Genomic DNA, 14789 nt, shown 5'->3' on the forward strand with positions numbered 1-14789 from the left:
AAAAGAGAAAATACTCACTGAGTGGCAGTTCTCTGGGTAAAAAAAGCCTTTTTGATGCCAGAGATCAGAGAATGGTTAGATTGGAAATAACTCACACAACACGACAAATCAACCCTTGATGAAGCCCACACGAGTGCCGTGCTAAGAGCAAAAACCCAAGGATAGAAATTACACAACTTCACAAAAACTAGACAATAGAATAGTTGAAAAATGTTGCCTGGTCTGATGAGTCTAGGTTTCTGCTGCAGCATTTGGATGGTAGGGCTAGAATCTGGCATTAACAACATGAGAGCATCGATCCATCAGTGGTATCAATGGTTCCAGCTGCTGGTGGTTTAATGGTGTTAGGGATATCGTCTTGAACTTGAACCCCTTAGAAATGAAGTGAGCATCACTTGTTGAGCATCACTTGTATCCCTCAGCCTGAGTAATGTTACCCAGTAATCGCTTTTTCACAGTGTACTCGTCTTCTAATGGCTGTTTCCAGCAGGATAACGTGCTCAGATCATCTTAAACTGGTTTCTTGAACGTGATCATTAGTTCACTGCACTCACCAGCCTCCACAGTTACCAGATCTCTACCTACTGGACCACCTTTGGCATGTGATGAAACAGGAGATTCACATCACCAATCTGCAGCAATTGTGTGATGTTGTCATGTCAACGTGGACCAAAATTCCTGAGGAGCATCTTTAACATAAAAAGTTAAGGCAGTTCTGAGAGCAAAAGGGGATCCAACCCATTATAAGTAAACTTGGCGTACAGTACTCTTTTATATCCTATAGATGTATGTATGCAATATATACATTTTCTGACAACACAAGGGATTATTTGCATCATCAATAACTAATCTGAGCTAGAAAATGCAATTTTTAAGAGCCTATTGTGACCGTGTGTTGCCTTTGAGATCACTACCAAGTTGCTTTTTTTATTTTAACCAGCACTTCAGAATAGAAACATATTCCATGAACACTGTGAATCATATAAGATTACAACATTTTCCGAAAAAACGTTTTATTTATCCAATAACTGATTAATTATTATATTATATTGTTATTATAGTGCTCATAGTAAGTTTTCCCTCAAAGTCTTTGAAAAATAGTTACAAATGCTGTATTATTATCAAGATAAAATAGTACGAATAATAGTAAGTGTAACATTTGGGTCAAAACAGACGTTTAAAATGTTTGCTGAAGGTAGCAGCGTGAAAAAAAAAAGTGTTGCTGACTTTCGGCATGAACAGAACACAATGAAGCTGTTAATGTTCCACTTGAGAACACTTTAACAGCCACTGATAATGGAGGGGTTAGCAGATGCATCGACGTCAGCTATCCTGAACTAAGAGCAGCAGTGTACACCATTAGCGAAAATGAGTCATAAAAGCTGTGGAAAGCCTGATAAAGCCACCGTTAGGAGCCTGCAGCTCACACTGAAGAAATCAAACAGTGCAGAGAAAAATTAATATCTAGAGACGTGAAAGAACAGAGAATATAATCAATGAGCTAGGTGGGTTTTTTTTTTGACATCGCTCACTGGCCATATTATGGGATTAGGGGTGTTGATTTGAAAATGTTATTTGTGCAGTATGAATGAACTTTACTTTCCTAGTTAGCATTTTAAACTACTAGAGTTTTGAGTATTTTGCTCCCTCTCTTTGGTCCACGCATATCCATAAATGCACACTGCAGGTAAGTACTGGTGAAAAGCTTGTGAAGCTAATACTAATGCTAGTTTGTTGCTATCAAAGACAGGTCGCGGCTGCGGCTACTTACGAAACATAGATAACATAAATCTATCTTTCCTTCTGTTCCTTAGTTGTGGTGGAGTGTTTTATGGGGTAGTGAAGGTGAACTTTGACCTTTTGGTTTTTAAACATTATTATTTTATCATTTTATCCTATTAGAAATTTGTGTAATTTTTTTGTAAGAATTAGAATAAGAACTTGTTTTATGAAGTAAAAGTAAAATCTAATCAGTTCATCCTTGAGTCCAAGTGAACATTTGTGATGAATAATAAGAAAATCTCAAGAAAAACATCTCAGGGCTAAGATATCACATTCAAACATAAAACAGTGAAATTGGCACAGTGTCAGCTTGAACTGCCAAATCTTGGAAAAGTTTTCATTCTGTTGCTTGTGTTCAAGAACAGACGTTTCTAGTTATAAATAGACTTCTGACAGGAAGTGCTCATAGGGCATACGCACTCAGACATTAAACATTTCATATAAATACAGTGAATTGCTTGTGAACTCCTGCAGTAGGCCTAGCCTTGAAGGTAGGCCTACTGCAGTAGCCCCATTTTCTTTCTTTTTCATGTCTGAAATGCAAAAGAAATCTTTCCCTCGAGTAAAGCTTATTACTATCGTACTGCAAATAGCACATTAGTGAAATGATCAACACTTTTGTTTGATTAGAGGTTAAAGAAAAACTGCTACTGTTTACTTTTGCAATGCTCATTGCTGCTGTTGCCACACATCTTATAGGGCATTCACATTTATCAGTGTGTTTATCATCTGCTCAGGTTTACATAGGTGCCTAGTTAGCTTTGATGATTAATTGCCAGACCAGACCTTTTACAAAGCACCTTTTATGTCCCTAAATAGGCCAGTGTCTATTCATGTACTGCTAGACTACAGAGCTTCAAACATCATATAACAAAACTAAGAAACATGAATGCTAACAAAACACGTATGCACTGTATATCACTGATCTCTCCCAGAGTGACCAGAGTCCATTCCTCTTTAAACCTAGTCAACCAGAATCAATCTGGCCCATGTAATGTTTGCCTTTCTTGCCTTCACATTCAGCGATCACACTTTGTAATGAGTCCTGAGAGGCTCTCACATCTCCCTTCAGTTTGTTTTAACGGGATACAAACCAGCAAATTTTCCATTTTACATAATGAGGTTAGTTTACTTGTGGACATCAGCTAATAATGGAGGTACAACAATGGTAAGTAAAAAGTGATTAACCTGATGTCTCTTTCCAGTGCTATCATGTCTGAGTTAAACCATATTAATTTGTTTAACACTATATTTAGTGTAAATGTAGATATTTAGTAGCTTTCAGCGTTGTCTTAAAGTGATATTGAAATAAATTTGGCTTGTCAGTAAACAAAAGTGTTGATCAGTACATTTACTCTGCCTTGCATCATATATGTGTTTTGGTATATATGTGTCATTTACTGTGACTCATAGGTCTACACAAGCCTTACAGGTGACATGTGATGAAGCTGTCACTTGTGTGTTACATTAAGCAGAGTAAATGTGACATAAACAGGACTTCAGCTTATTTAGTCATTAATCCAGCTTTTATTTTCCTAATTAATTTATTGTTCTTTTTTACCCCAAATCTCAAAATCCAAATGTCATTCTTTTCTGACAGATGATGTCACTCCGATGACAACATGGCTGTTCCCAACACCTATGGGTTAATCTTTGCCTGTACCTGTGGTGTGATCCTGGGCATTGGGCTGTGTGCCAACCTGCTGGTCTTCTCTTTGTTTGCCAAGTACAACACACTGCGTAAGAACCGGCTCGATATCCTTCTGTTCAGCATGACTCTAGCGGACTTCCTAACTCTCCTGCTCATCCCTTTCACACTGCACTCTGCTGTAAGTCACTCCTGGCCTCTTGGTGACATCTCCTGCAAGGTTTACCAGTTCCTGCTAGCCTTCAGTCTGGCAGCTAGCACTTATTCGCTGTGCGCTGTGTCCATGACCCGAGCCATGATCATCACCAACCCGTACCAGCCTCCCACCATGGATCTGGTCATTCTTATGTTTGTCTTGGTCTGGGCCCTCAGCTTCTTTATTAGCCTGCCTCTGCGAATGTTTGCTACCAAAAAGAGCATGGGCCCAAACCTGACAAACTTCACCTTCTGCCTTCCAACCATTCATGAGCACCACTACCAAGTGGTCCTAAGCCAGTTTGTACTTTACTACTTTATTCCGATGCTAGTCATTGCATTCAACTATGTCCGTCTGGCTCTGTTTCTCCACAAGAGTCCCGTAATGTCAGTGTCCAGTGCCAAAAACACCCGCAGAGCCTCTGTCATGGTTTTCTTGGCTGCAGCTACCTTCTCAGTGTGCTGGCTGCCTAGTTATGTGCTGGAGCTGTGTGTGTACCTGGGGCTGTATCGCCACAGAGCGGCTTGGGATATATTCCACTTTATCTGTACTGTGCTCCAATACCTGCACCCCTGTGTCAACCCGGTGCTCTATGTGCTGCTGTCTAAGCGCTACCGCCACAGGAGGGCAGCCTGGCTCTTCAGCTGTAACAGGAACAGGGTGCAGCCGCAGGTCACCAGTGTTACCACGGACAGCCTTTAGAGTCAGCTGATTTGTTTGTGAGCTGAAGACACCTTTTTGGTACAGTTACTGTTTGTACAAATCAAAATTTCTGCTGTGTCTGCCTTTTTTTTAGTTGTTGCTGTTGTTGACATTTGTGATTATTTCCGTTTCCCATTCCAAGTGTGCGCTTTAATAAGTAAGTAGACATGAAAAGTCTATTTTCAGGCGTGACACATCTGCTATGTGCCTTAAAAAGCAGGAGGAATCAGTTTCTGTATCGCTATCTTAATGACGATTTGTCTTTGAAACAATATCCTACTTTTTTTTTTTTTTTTACAAATGACTGTGATTTCCCACCACCATCGGGGGGTCATGTCATGTATTATGACATTTGGAAATTTTCCTTCCCCATCATGTTGAAATGTGTTTGAGGATTAATACAGATCTGATTACAATGTATCTGTTTTAACAGAAACACATTCAGAAGAATCATGAGATCACAATCACTAGAGAAACCGTCTGTATTTGTGGTGTAAATGTAAAAATATGTAGAGGTTTTTCAGACTTAATACATCATGAAGCTTGAATGTTTTTGTATCCCTGTTTGGATTTTTTCCTTCACGTTTTTTAAGAGAAACTTTGTACACAATCTTTTGCTGTTACTTTCACTACTTACACACTAAAATTTCAGAATAAAACTAATATGATGGTCACCTCAATTATTCTGTAGTTTTATGTTTTTAACAGTAAATAAACGGATGGATGGATAAAAGGTCAGGACACTGATTGCACACAGTTTGCTTTTTCTTTTGTTTTGCCGCAGTGTTTCTCTTAAATATTCGCTTCTGTTTCTAGGAATATAATAACAAGCCTCATAAAACAAAAGCTGCAGTGTTCAGGTTGCTGTTGTGACAGTACTCCATATCATTCAGAGAGGATCTCATCCTGTGGTTCAAAGCACTCCAGTCTCATCCATCTGGGAAAAAAGTGAAATTTGTAGTCCTTGTTCAGCTGTGATGACCAGCTTTGAGGTGGAGGGCCACTCTAATCAGAGCCTGTAGCAGGTGTAGAACTAGCTCGTGTGTGATTAAGGTTACCACCAGGGGCTGCAGTCAAAGATGGTGGGCACTGAGTTCATTGACAGGGTGGGAGACTCACTAGAAATCATCTGATATTGATACTCATTTTTTTGTCATAAAGTACACAGAAAGTAGAATATTACTTGGAGAGAAACTTGAAATTTAATTATTTAATAATTTATTTGAGAAAGCTGGTCTGCTTCCTGTTACTCTTTACACATGTGTGCACATACCTCCACCCACCCTGCCACAAATTTGGTTTCCATTCACAGAGCAGCTATTCTTCCAAACAGCCATAAATCATTCAGTAAATTTTGCTACTTTGGCATCTAATGGCTCTTAAATATGGGCTATATGATCCAGCAGTATTACACTACATTACATGGAATGAACCTTCACACAATTCAATTGAGCCATCAAAAGTGACATCTCGAAAGCCTCGGGTCCAAACTCTCACACTGGAGAGTTCATGTAAGCGTGATTTTGTATTTGATATTTCTCTTAATGCTGTTTTGTGATTGTCTGAGGGCAGTGAGTGCATGATATAAGGTGATGCAATCAGCTGTTTACTGGGGTTTTAACCACATCCTAACTGCACAATCACACCTTACCAATAAATGTTCATTTAAAAATGAGCTCAATCCTTCAAGAGCTGCTGATTAACCACATGGCAACACCACCAACAGCGGTTGATATTTCTCTTTCACAAAAAGATCACAGGTCCCAGATAAAAGCCCACGTCTATGTTCACACTCTTTGATGAGCCAGGCCTAAAGTTTGTGGAGGGTGTAAGATGATGGCTGTGTATCAGGTGTTGTGGTTAAACAGAAAGCAGAGTGAGAGAAGTTATAATGAGGCTGGCTGAGTTCTGGCAGCAAGTAATAGGAGACAACCAGCCCCTCCCTCTGTCAGCTCGCCCCCTGACTTTTGGCCTTCTCTTTACCGTACAGCAAGGGCAGCTGGCCTGACTTGTACTGACCAGACAGGCCAGTAGTCAGTCCCTATGCTGTATGTGGTGGGACAATAAAGAATGCACGCAGAGTGTTTCAGTGTAGCAAAAACAAATTTACTGTTTTCAGAGGAAGATTAGTGATAAAGAACTTGTTCTCATGCACTTGTCAAAATAGCTTTATCGTGGCAAAGCTAGAGGATGCTAATACAATTTAGCAGGAAAAAAAACTATAGGTAACAATGTCTGGTTATTAAATAGCTTGCCAGGCTATAAGTTGTGCAGTCGTAGCCGATTGGTTGGTCCTTTGTGGAACAATAGCCAATATGATCAGAGCTATTTGTGTGTTTTAAGTATGAGGATAGATCAAAAATTATTAAGAAAACATGGATGTAGCTCAGAGGTATGAAAAACGAAGTAAATACGATGCAACTTTAAAATTCCTCTCTAATGGCCAGCAGGGGACGACTCCTCCAGTCGCAGAGGTCCTGTTGTATGGAAGTTTTATTTTATTTTGAAATCAGTTAGAAATCAATCTAGTGATGTTTTTTCTTTATTTCCCATTTTTCTTTAAAGCTTTCTTTGCATTCTTGTCTTGTTTTACTTCCTGTTTTGTGATTATCTCACCTCTGTGTCACTTTTACCTTCATCTCATTCTTCTCCTGTTTGTCAGTCCCCAGACAGTCGTCAGTTTAAATATAGTCCTGTCTCCTCTCTGGTAGAGGATCTGTGTATGTTCCTGGATGTGTCCCCTTCCTTGTAAGATTTACTCAGCGTGTACTTTGTGTGTCTTTGGCTGCTTGTGTTTTCAGACTTCTCTTTTTGTTACCTTTGAACTTATCAGCAGCAGCTAAAGCTTGCTTTCACTTATTTTGCCTCTGTATTTGGGTTGTCAGTGCCATACCCTGATAGGTGGCTGCACCCAGGTCACATGAGCGGTCGTTGTCCTGGGAGTTTGCTCACTTGTGCTGGTGATATCATTTGTTTGCATGTTTTGTTAGTGTGGTGTTTTACTTTGTATTAGCAGTGTAGTTTGCTTACTGACAGAATAAGTGCCCCAGTAGTGTGTAGTTGGCTTCCAGCAAGTGTTGTATGACTTTCCTCCTCATCGTTCTTTCATCCCTTATAATGCAGTTTTACTCATGCTGAGTTTTGGCCTCAGTTGAAGCTCACACGTTGCATCTTATTAGCTTATTAGCTTATATATATATACTTACTTATAATATGTATACTGTGAGGGACAGAGGTGGTTAGACATGAGGACACGGTGCGTATTTTGAAAAAGTGGATTTTATTTACCCCCAAAATGCAAAAATATACAAAATGAACTAACACTGAGCAGTTAAAACAGGGCAAATGAACTGAACTCAAGTCAAAATAGCAGCTTTATTAACTGCTCAACAAAATAAAATCATCTAACAGCGAAGAATCAAAACCAACAGTTAGTTTAACGCTTACCTCAAATTAATACTCCACTTAATGTTGAATAAATGAAAAGTAAAATGCATAACAAGAGGTGAGTCTCATATTTTTTGTACAGTGTGCTTGAAACTAAAAATACCCCTATTGAATAAAAATGCTGGTGCACTGGGTTACCAACTCCAGTGTTTTGTGCTGCATCATACCTACATTAGAACTGGTGACCTATAACACCTGTGGTCGATGAAGGAATCAACAGCAATGTTGAACATGATGTTAAAATAAGTACTAACAATGTGCTAATTTAAGTCTTAAATCCAACACAAATGGCCTCATTCAGAATGGGTAAAGAGTGTTTACCCATTACAGCTGACATGAAAGCTCCATGTTGTTTTCATGCACATGAGACAGGGACTGGAGCTGGAGCTATTCTACTACAGGCACCTAAAGGTGACCACTGTCTCAGTCACGGTGATGGCAAGGTGTTCAGAGGATAGAGCAGGCAGCTTAGCTGGTCCATCCTTTTTCTTGATCCATGTAAGACTTTCCTTAACACAGGAGAAAAATGCCAAAAGATCCTCTGCCACAGTGTAGAGGTTACAAGATTAGTATTAAGAACATGTCATAGCAAAGTCTTTACAGGCCAGCGCAAAAATCAAAGGGATTAAACACATCTGTTTTATCTATTGCTGCCATCAGTGCAGATTTCACTGCACTTTTTAATGATCAAAACAACAATTCACACAGTTATACTGACCAATCTTAATAAGTCCTCTTACAAACATTTCTTGTAACAAATTATCCTCTTAATACAATATCATGTTACACATCAATATTAATAAGTTAATGTTTGGCCAACACACACAGCAACACAGCTACATTTTATGAATTCCTCAGAGACGCAATCTACGAGTTAAGCAATGCAAATAGCTGACAGAAAATAGTTGTGGCTACACACTGTAAGATCAGAGGGCTCCAGCCATGAGCTAATCATTCCATATGCCATATAGGCAAGTGTTGAAGGAGAGTTGCCAGTTTATTTATAGGAGTCTCTAAGGTTCACTGCAGAGGGCTGCTCTGTGAGCGGGATTCAATTACAGCACTGCTGAAAGATGAAAATACAGCATCTATACAGACACAAACACGAGTGTAAATTCTTAATATGACAGGGTTTACAGAGGTTATTGTGCTGTGTTTACAACAGCCGAACTATGCAGTGGTGGCTCTTCAAAAGAGAGGCTGTTAAATATACCATGCTGTGCGTTTATTTTCTTAGCATGCTGACTGACTCTTAGGAATACAAAGTGCAACAAACTGCAAAGCACCCCAGGTCAGCTCAGCATGTGATGTCATCACAAAACCAGTTATCCATCGGTTATGTGAGTAACCCAAAGATCCACTGGGCTCAGAAGCTGCTTTGCAGAAATACAATAGAACCATCAAGCACCCTGCATCATCTTAAAACAAATAACAGAAAGCTAAGTGAAAGCAGAGAGGGAGATCAGCCCCTCTGCTTTAAGGTGACCCTGTTTATGAACACATTGAGGTAATGCTGCATTTGTTTTAGAGAAAACACAAGATTTCCATGGTGTGGGCTGGTGGAGACTATCTGCCACATGGCAACAATTTGCATGCGGATGATTCCAGGCTGACCTAATATCAGAGTCCAGCAGCCCTTTGACAGTGCAGCACACACTGCAGCACACACTGTGACACGGCAGGTAATGTGAAGATTGAAAATGTGAAAATTTTGGGGTCAACCCTTGGCAAAACTCTGAACATGGTCTTGCTTTGGTCTTGACAGGACACCAAAACAACTTGTGACCAGAGCAGCATGACAAAAAGGGGTATTAAAACCAAATGATGCTTATTTTCTTGATTCAGTTACACCCAAAACATTTAAACCACTGACAAGTGATGCAAATAATATTGATCTTTTCATAGCAAGGTGGTGTTCTGTTAAGAGACCTTGGCATGCATATTTCAATTTGACAGATACCATCTATCCAAGCATCTCTGCAAATCAAGCCCTTCTCCTGATGGCTGCGGTGCTGCCTGATAACAAGGACCCAGCAGAACAGCCACATCGAGGAGACAGCTCAAGAATAGCTAGAGTTCACATCCTAATCTGATCGAGCTTCTTCTAAAATGAAAGCTGTTGCCCAGCCTAGCCCCCAAATTGATTTTAAAGCAGGGAAAACAGCAGATCTTTACAAATGCAAATCAGTTTGCTTCAGATACTGCAGATAAATCAGGTCCTGTGTGATGCATTGAAACACTCTGGCTGTGCTCAACATGATGAGAACTTGCACACAAACATATAAAAACAGCAGCTAACAGGAGCTCCCAGTGCCAAGAAAGAGGAGTCTGAGGGGATAATGATATAAACATAAAGTTACCAATAAAGAAATTTGTAATTTGAGACCTTTGAAGTCACCTTTGATTAATACCCCATGTGTGGTTCTCCTGTGAACTGATCCGCCTGGAGTTGCCCCCCCACCTCAGCCTGGATTTTGGACGACACTGCCTGCTAAAAAAGGGAAAGGCTTGATCAAGAAGTGAAATGATAATCCGAGGTAGGTGTGGGATGGGACATGCAGAGGTAATTCCAAGGAACCCTGCCCTCTGGATTTGAGGCATCCAGTTTCAAGTCTTGCTGCATGCTTCATTACCTATCAGCAAAAACAGGAACATCAACTTCAGATGACTGCAGTCTAAAAGTAGTGGCTATCAAAATGCAGGAACTGGCAAACAGCTTGAGTGGGGTATCCTCTTTCTAAAGTGGAAGCCCTGGGTACAGACACCTCGGAGTGAGGGGACTACGTACTTTCCTCACTTGCAGAGTGGGTAATGGGAATGGTATAAACACAGCTTAGGTGCTATTAGGCAAAAACTTTCACACTATTAATTAGATGCAGCTGCGCATGCTCCTCACATCTTTGCCATATAGACTGGCTGATGAGTGAAGACCAAAATGTATGCTGTAAGCTGCACGTAGTTTACCCTACTGTATCAGTTTTTGACTAAGAATAGCCATTATCACTTGATCAGAATTCCAGTAGGAGTCTTTGGCAAAATTCAAGATGACTTTGCCTTGTAGGCGACATCGAGAAGGCCTCTTGTGTATTTAAAGTAGTATAAACCCTAAATAGTGGTTGTATCTGAGTTGTTCTTTCAACTATGCACTGATACTAATATGCAAGTTGTGATATGTGCAAATTAAAACTGAGTTAAACTTGTTTAAAACAGAATGTTTTCAGTGCACAATGATGCTTGATTAAAATGAAGGCAGTCCTATTATTAAAATGTGTAATAAAAATGGTTATATAGGATTAAACCCACACATATATAAAACACACACATGCTGTTGTACTCTATAAGTTAGTGATGTCAAACTCATTTTACATTGTGGGTCACTTTGATTTTAAGTGGGCCAGTCCAGTGAAAATCCCCTGTCTTCAGTGCAAAGATGTTTAACTTCGTATAAGGCAAAGAAGTGCAATTTCAATGATACGTCTCTGCCACTGCAAATGAAAGAAATCGTTCAGCATGACTCTTTAGACTTAAATTGTAAGAAATAAATGTCTAAAATTGGAGAGGAAGTTCTGGCAGCGCATTGGCAAGACTGTTGTGTATAAAACACAAACTTTAACTGTTTATCTCTTAGTTAATTACTTTGGTGTAGTATGAAAGACCACGGTGGGAGGTTTTTAATCGTTCGGAAAAGCCATACAACTTATTATAGAATGTGAATATAGTTCACATTTTATTAATTCAGTGGGCCAGATTGGTGCCTTTGCCGGGCTGATTCTGAGCCCCAAGCCTTATGTTTGACCCCCCTGCTATAAGTTAAAACTGCAATATAGGAGGATGTGTAAGACTTTTTAAAATTTTGAATAATTTAAAATGTTTAGTTGAACTAAAATTAGTTGATTTAAACAACATTTTGATCAACAACAAAGTCATAAACCTTTTTGTGTTTTTGTAAATGGTAAATGGTAAATGGCCTGTATTTGTAAAGTGCTTTACTTAGTCCCTGTGGACCCCAAAGCGCTCTACACTACATTCAGTCATCCACACATTCACACACACATTCATACACTGTGTGAATGTACCCGTTGTTTATATACAAGAAATAACTGTAATTCACAATGAACCAGAGCCTTACTATCTATTTAACAAACATCATTGACCTGCTGCTGTAGCAGTTGTTATACAGTGCATTTATATTACTTTTGTAATTTTCTTACTTTCGTAATCTTAAAATCGCACCTACTCCTCCCTCCCCGCTGAAGATGAATATGTCCCCATATATCCACAACACGCCTGTGCCAGTCACCCACTGTCACTGGTACATGTGATGTCATAAATCCAGCTCTCACTGACATGCCTTAAAGTTGCACATCTCACAGAAACTTTCCACTTTGCATGGAGGAAAAAGAAAGCCACCTTCTACTGTCACACTAATAACTCACACATGTCTATGTGGTGAAGGTCAAACGCCTAGGACGGATGACTAAAGAAGTTTGAGTAAAGATGGATTATGCTGTGAAAAATTCATCTGATGTTCATCAGACCTGTAAAAATCATTGACTTTAGGTAAATTTGGCTCAAATTGAACCTAAAGGGGCTCTCTTGACAGCCTCCTCATTCTCTATCTGTACTTGGGATTGTTGTATAAGTCTTCAGAGTTACCATAAAGCTTCCCAGATATAACTCCACCGCTATAGACTCATTCCAGCCTGAGAAGCTGTCATCACCAGCGTTAAAGGGCATACGTCAGACTGGCTCAAATGTCACCTATTTCATTTTGAGCAGAGTCACTGGCACCGCAACGATCCGATCCAAAGGACCTGCTGACTCGTATTGCTGACCTTAGAAAAACTCCTCTTTCAACTTATTTATTAACACACCCTCACACACGCAAACATGATACACACATGCGTTCATTCACCAGCCGCACCAGCGCCAGATGCACGCTTACAGAAATACACACGTACACTTGGCAAATTCTTGGCCTGGGCTTGGGGGGGGGGGGGGGGGGGGGGGGGGGGAGCTGAAAGCCAAGGGGGGTCACTCACACAAGTTGCTACTGTGATTACCTCACGTCTGTAATGGGTTAGCCGGGAAACTCAACCTGTGTATATTTAGACAAAGGCAAGCTTCAACGGCTCAGGTGCAATTAATCACGAGGCTAATATATATATTGACGCCTTTTCAAGAAATATAGTTGTATTAGTTAGTATATAGTTGTAATATATGTGAGCAGTGCTGAAATGTTATAGTAATATATGGTTATTAGAAGAATGGTGTTCATTTTAAGACGTGGCTATCTGTTATTCGCTCAGCTTCTACATCATCGTGCTATTTTAAAAATTAATATAATTCATATTTGCTCTCAGAGTTATTAAAATATGATGATAAAAAATGCTCTCAACAAAACCAAAAAGAAAGTTTTTAATGTATGAGGTGCTCGGTGAACTCACCTGGTCTTGAATGCCAAGGGATTTTCTGACAGTCATAGGTCAGGCCATTAATAATGATGGGAGGTTCCTTACTGTCAGCGTTCATGCACCCTGCTGGCTGAATGGCATGTGTCTCATTGCATGCACATGCATATCCATCCACAGGTTTAAATGGATACTTTGTGTGTGTGTGTGTGTGTGTGTGTGTGTGTGTGTGTGTGTGTGTGTGTGTGTGTGTGTGTGCGTACAATTTCACATGCACAGTACAATTTCATACTCTTAGCAACTAATCAAATGGGATCAGATGAATACCCCGAAGGACGTTGCGGCCCATCCTCGCTGAACTATCAACTGTGGATTCTTTGAGCCTTTTCTTTTTGCTCTGACAGATACGCGAGCGCCATGTGTCACTTCCTTAACTTGTTTGTTATTGTTTGTTTCCCTGGATACAGCCAAGGCCTGACACCTTGGCTTGACCCAGACAGTCATGTGGAGAATGCTATATGCTAACACATTAGCAGGTGGAACAATGTCCTAAAACTGACATGCGAGTCTGAGATCCAACCTTTTGTTCAGCAGGTGAACAATTGAGCTCTATTGATTGTTAACATTGCAGTAAAAAAAAAAAAGAAGCACGCCCTTTGGTGTGAAATATACTTATAATGGAATATAATTATCTGTAAAATACTGTCTGCGTATGCATAATAAGGCAAAGCATCCCGTTTGAATTTAATAACCCTGATTAGCACCCCAGTGCTATTGTTGTGCTTGTGTGTCTGCAGTATATGATATAACTGACACAACTTTATGAAAGTGGAAAAATCGAGCTATAATTAGATCACTCTGCTGCTGCAGTGCACATATAAGTTCACCGTGTAGGCCACACATTGTCTGTATGTTTCATTATTATCTAATCTTCACTAGTTGTAGCGGCAGAATCAAACTGTTAGAGAGAGAAAAATAATAAATTTTATCCTGTTTGATTGGATTTGCAGTTTGACAAGGTCTAACGAGGTCTGAAGAATTGCAACTGAGTTGCTCGACACCTCTGAATATCAGTAACCATGAGGCTATAGGTCAGTTGTCTTCTGGGGCTCCCCTTGCTCCAACTTGTATAATTGAGCCCTTTAAATACAAGAAGCCATGAATGTTATTTTGGCTGCAGCTTCTAGAAGGCTCCATCTTTTCTGGCTGCTCAAGTATCAGTCAAGCCAGCAGTTTCCACTGGCTAGGTCCAGGAGGGCCCCTGGTTAAACGAGGCCCAGAACTTCAAAGCATTCAGGTTATTTCATCTAATTCATTTCAAGACACTTCTAATGAGTAGCTGCAGAAGAAAATCCCTCATGGTGCTCAACTAAGCTATATCTGTTTGTTACATTCATCTGTACATCTGGTATCTAAAATAACAGGCTGTGGCCCAAAGTAGAAACAGCCTGGGTTGTGGAGGTTCCCCTTGGAACAAGAATAACCCAATGATTTCATGAATGAAGGACCTGCAGAGTGAGAGATGCGTTTCTGAATAGACTCTGAATCTGAAAACAAAAAGAAAATGTATCAGCCCCCACTCTGAACAAAACAAGACAGGGCA

General features: G+C 40.0%; 1 protein-coding gene across 1 annotated transcript; it reads left to right on the plus strand.

The window, feature by feature from the left end:
* Positions 1-2763: 2763 nt before the first annotated feature.
* On the plus strand, positions 2764-4960 carry LOC102778842 (galanin receptor 2a). The gene is made up of 2 exons (XM_006782719.3): positions 2764-2950; positions 3383-4960. Exon 2 carries the CDS (start codon positions 3405-3407, stop codon positions 4326-4328), a length of 924 nt encoding a protein of 307 aa, XP_006782782.2. The 5' UTR covers positions 2764-2950; positions 3383-3404; the 3' UTR covers positions 4329-4960.
* Positions 4961-14789: the final 9829 nt, after the last annotated feature.

This window comes from Neolamprologus brichardi, chromosome 7, assembly GCF_056152115.1.
Source record: "Neolamprologus brichardi isolate AB-2024 chromosome 7, ASM5615211v1, whole genome shotgun sequence".
Taxonomy (NCBI): domain Eukaryota; kingdom Metazoa; phylum Chordata; class Actinopteri; order Cichliformes; family Cichlidae; genus Neolamprologus; species Neolamprologus brichardi.

Coding starts and splice junctions, on each gene's coding strand:
- LOC102778842 (XM_006782719.3), top strand. CDS start 3,405: ATGGCTGTTCCCAACACCTATGGGTTAATCTTTGCCTGTACCTGTGGT.